Below are 4,917 nucleotides of genomic sequence, written 5' to 3'. Positions count from 1 at the left end.
GTGTTTGATAAATTTCAGACTGAAGAAGGTAGTATTTTTCTGTTTCATCCTCACTGGCTTTAGTGGTTGGTGTGTAAATTTGAATAATAGTGGTATTAACTGGGCAAATTATTGAATGATGCATGGATATTATCCTATCACAAACAGCATTGTACCTCAAGACTGATCTGGATGTGTTCTTTTTGACAATGAATGCAACACCGTTCCTCTTCAATTTGTCATTCCTGGCATGTGGTTGTCAGATTCAAAATGGCCAATACCAGTCCATCTCAGCTCACTAAGGCCTAAGATATCTATGTTTATGCATACCATCTCATTTCAGTTGTTCGAACAGAACATGGGAACGCTGAATGTTTTAAAATTATAAAAGGTGTGTGACAAGGTTGTATATTCTTTCACCATACTTATTCAACCTGTATGCTGAGCAAATAATCCGAGAAGCTGGGTTATATGAAGAAAAACGTGGCATCAGAATTGGAGGAAGACTCATTAACAACCTGCGATATGCAGATGATACAACCTTGCTTGCTGAAAGTGAAGAGGACTTGAAACATTTACTGATGAAGATCAAAGAGCACAGCCTTCTGTATGGATTGCATCTCAATGTCAAGAAAACAAAACTGGACCAATAAACAACATTCTTACCAACGGAGAAAAGATTGAAGTTGTCAAGGACTTCATTCTTCTTGGATCAACTATCAACACTCACAGAAGCAGCAGTCAAGAAATCAAACGACGTATTGCATTAGGCAAATCTGCTGCACAAGACCTTTTTAAAGTGTTGAAGAGCAACGTTGTCACCTTGAAGACTAAGGTGCAACTGACCCAAGCCATGGTATTTTCAATAACCTCATATGCATGCGAAAACTGGACAGTGAATAAGGAAAACCGTAGAAGAACTGATGCCTTTGAGTATGGTGTTGGAGGAGAATGTTGAAAGTGCCATGGGCTGTCAAAAGAACCAATAGATAAGTGCAGCCAGAGTGCTTCTTGGAGGCCAAGATGGCCAAACTTCATTTTCTCATACTTAGGACATATTGTCAGGAGGGACCAGTCGCTGGAGAAGGATATCATGGAGGGTCAGAAGGATATCCGAAGTTAAGGTGAAGGGTCAGAGAAAAAGATGAAGACTCCCAACTAGATGGATTGGCCAAATGTTTCGTTCTGCTGTGCATAAGGTCACTATGGGTCGGTACCGACTCAATGGCACCTAACAACAATAACACCTGAGCATAATTGAGTGCTCTGGAATTCCCATTCTTTGCCATGTTATCTATAATTTATGATCCACACAGTTAAATGCCTTTACATGGTCAATAAAACAGGTAAACAGCTTTCTGATATTCTCTGATTTCAGCCAAGATCCATGATACCAGCAATGATTCCATGTCCTCTTCTGCTTGAATTTTCTGGCAGTTCTTTCTAGATGTACTACTGTGACCATTTTTGAGTTATCTTCAACAAAATTTTACTTGCACAGGTTATTAACGAGGCTGTTCAATAACATCAACATTCTGTTGAATAACCTTTCTTTGGAATGGGAACAAATATTGAGCCCTTCTACTCAGCCAGTCAGGTAGCTATCTTTCCAATTTCTTGGCATAGATGAGCAAGTGCTTTCAGCATTGAATCCATTTGTTGAAACGTGGTATTCTGTCAATTCTTGGAGCATTGTTTTTAAAAAATATTTAATGTGAATTGAGTGGAGGTTTACAGAGCAGATGATCAGCTTTACATTCAACAAACCATACACTTTGCTTCATTGCAAAGATTGCAGTCCCTTCCATGTACCATGAGTTAAGAGTATTTACCTCTATTCACTTTCATTCTTGCATTCCTCCATATCTCCCACGACCTTCATCTTTCTGTCAACCTCCCTCTTGTATATTGCCTGCCCCATCAGCCATGTTAACATGTATCTACCCTTTAGTTCCCAACCCCAGAAACCAACATAGAATGCTTCTTTTATTAAGAAAACCTTGTAACTTTTTACAACAGTGGTTTCATACAATATTTATCCTTTTGGGATTGATTAATTTTACTCAGCATGCTGTCCTCCAGGATTATCCACACTGTAAGATATCTCACAGGTTCACTGTTATTCTTCAGTGTTTCATAGTAGGTATTCTGTTGTATGCATACATCAAAGTTTGTTAACCATTCTTCTGTGATTGGGCTTTTAGGCACATCTTTTTGATGTGTCACTTGTAGTCAGCGAATTGAAGGATCCTGTTTTCTTATCCATTCTGCCCTCTTTGTCTTTTGACTGGTGCATTTACATTCAGTGTAATTATCAAAATGTGTAAAAATTGATTATTGTCATTTTACTGTGTATTATTTTGTTGTGCTGCAGGTTTCTTTGTTCCATATAATTTTCTGTGCTGAGTTCATTTTGTTTGTGCATTTATTTGTCATTTTTTAAATTGCTGGTGTTTTGTTGTTGTTGGTAGTGGTGGTGGTAAGTGCCATAGAGTCAGATCTGACTCATAGTTACCCTGAGTTTCCGAGGAGTGGCTGATGAGCTTGAACCACCAACCTTGTAGTTCAAACTGATCTTGCAATCTAGTGTGTTAATGTGCAGTGCCACATGAGGACTCCTGTTTACTAAATATTTCTGATTTTTCTCTTTTTTATTTTGATGTGAAGGTATAATAATTTTATCTGAGGTTACCCTGTAATTTATTATTTTTTTCCCTATTTAAAATAGCCTGTTTTATCCTGAAATCTGCTTGACTTCTTCGCTATTTGGAAGTTCTGTATACTACTGCCTCTTTTTGCTTTGCTAGTTGAGTTGATTATGCAATGATATCTCTGGTTTCCTGTTTTCAGTCTTCTACGTTTGTTTGCTTGTTTGTTTGTTTGCTTGTTTGGGGCCTTCTGGAAGTTCTTATTGTATTTTTAAGTTATGCTGTTAATCCTAAAGTCTTACAAAACTATTTTATGATTACATCACAGCATGAAATTTGTTTATGAGTAAGGACAAAGAAGATATGCTAAAAGCCAAGTGAATTACTAAAATTAAATACATTTAACTTATTGATATTTTTCTTGAGTCAAAGAGGTGGTCCACATCCATTGAAGTCCAGAATTCTGGCTGCACTGTTACTAACTGGAATCAAATTTTTAGAATTCCCATGATCTTGAAGCTTTAGAGAGCTTTTGTTTTTCTTTTGCCCACCAGATTTTTTTAAGAAAAAAATTCACCTGCTTTATATGAAGAGTACACCAAAGGGCCACTTGCAGTATGGTGAAAGCCAAGATCATTTCCTACTTTTTCCCAGTATTTGAACTTTTCAGGACTAATGTACTCTTCAACCTTAGGGTGGCACTTGGCTGGCTGAAGTCTGCTTCACGAAGCGCTTTCATTGTTGCATGTACTTGCTCATCATTCGTCCCTAAACCCAACATTATAGGTGTTTGAGAAATAACATCTGGTTGAACCGCCTTAGCATGTTTCAGTACACATAGAGACTGGTCAAAATTGGCCTGAGGATCACGAACTTTCCTCTCTAATTCCAGGACTGTTTCTTCATTAGGTGCATACACATCTAATCCTGACAAAGAAACTTTCTCTACTGCTTTTAAGATCTCCTCGAAAGTCAGGGCTGAGGCATTCCACGAGAATTTTTGGATTCCTTTCCTTTAAGTATGGTACAGTCTTTGCAAAGTGCTCAGCTCCTCCATCTGGCATATCATCTCTGTCTGCAGACATCAGGACCACATAATCCACAACCCATTCTGCAATCGCCTTGGCAGTACTTTAGGGCTCATTGGCATCCAAGGGGGTGGGGGCGGCTTTCTTGCAGTCTTAACAGAGCAAAATCTGCAGCCTCTTATGAACGTGTCACCCCTTAACATGATTATGGCTGTGGCCGTGGCAAACTCTCCACCTCCCCAACACTCTCCAATATCGGGCCATCATACATTCTCACACACTATATGAAGATTTCAATTCCACAATGTGTTTTTCAGCTTATTGTAATTTTTCCCTATGGGAGTCTCTGTCTTAAGCCAAGGAGGAAGCCTTAACTTTTCGCCTTCTGGCATTTTAAGTTTCCTTTATATTTATCCCAGGTGCGCTTGTCTGCAAGATCACCAGATACAAAATCTTGAAGGTCTGGACCATTTTGTAAAAACTCCTTCTTTTGATCTGGCAAGGAACTTAGTGTTCTAGCTGGGCTAAATAAATATCTTCCTAATACCCAGTGTCCCAGGGTGTGGGTGGCTCCCCCACAACGTAGAGACATCCTCTCTTTGGATTTATGGGGTCCAGAAGCCTTGTACATTTGTTTTACTTTGTTGTTGTTAAGTACCATCAAGTCAATTCAGTCCCATAGTGACCTTGCATAGGGTTCCTGAGGCTGTAAATCTTTACAGGAGAAGAAAGCTTCATCTTTCACTTGCGGAACTACTGGTAGTTTCAAACTACTGACCTTGAGATTAGCAGCCCAATTTGTAACCACTATGCTACCAGAGCACCTTTGGTTTTACCTTAATTATTTCTATATCTGGATTGAGTTCTGAGTGGTTCGGCAAATACGTTGTACAAAATCTCTTGAGAGTGTTCAAGAGCAAAGATATCAGCTTGAGGACTAAGGTGCTCCTGACCCTGTCGTGTATGATATTGTCAAGTTGTTGTCTGCTGTTGTTTTTTTGTAAAGTATTTTTTACAAAGTTGGTCAGGTTATTACAAATTCCTTTTATTTCTGTTTATTTAGAAATGTCCCGATTTCACATATTAGAGGGACAGCTTTGTTGGGTATATGATTCTTGGTTGACATTTTTCTTCTTTCAGTTTTTTATATACCATCCTGTTGTCTTCTCACCTATATATATAATTTCTGCTGAGAAATCAGAGTGTAGACCTATTGGTTCTCATTTATAGGTAACTTTTCATTTTCCTTCCTTGTCTTTGGT

At 38.5% G+C, this 4,917-nt stretch overlaps 1 protein-coding gene across 1 annotated transcript; it reads right to left on the bottom strand.

Moving 5' to 3' along the window:
• Window positions 1-3,860: 3,860 nt before the first annotated feature.
• LOC102838886 (lipoyl synthase, mitochondrial-like) lies at window positions 3,861-4,247 on the bottom strand. Its single transcript, XM_006871900.1, has 2 exons — window positions 4,027-4,247; window positions 3,861-3,933 (listed from the first exon to the last, which is right to left on the bottom strand). Exons 1-2 carry the CDS (start codon window positions 4,245-4,247, stop codon window positions 3,861-3,863), a joined length of 294 nt encoding a protein of 97 aa, XP_006871962.1.
• Window positions 4,248-4,917: the final 670 nt, after the last annotated feature.

Source organism: Chrysochloris asiatica, unplaced genomic scaffold (genome assembly GCF_000296735.1).
Source record: "Chrysochloris asiatica unplaced genomic scaffold, ChrAsi1.0 scaffold00178, whole genome shotgun sequence".
NCBI lineage: Eukaryota > Metazoa > Chordata > Mammalia > Afrosoricida > Chrysochloridae > Chrysochloris > Chrysochloris asiatica.
Note: the sequence above shows the minus strand (reverse complement) of the source record. Positions and strands in the feature narration are given on the sequence as shown.

Bases quoted from the DNA above. Each gene is read 5' to 3' on its own strand.
- LOC102838886 (XM_006871900.1), bottom strand. From the start codon at position 4,247: ATGTCTCTACGTTGTGGGGGAGCCACCCACACCCTGGGACACTGGGTA. The intron at 3,934-4,026 runs AGGCTTCCTCCT...CTTCATATAGTG, and splicing joins TGCCAGAAGGCGAAAAGTTA to TGTGAGAATGTATGATGGCC.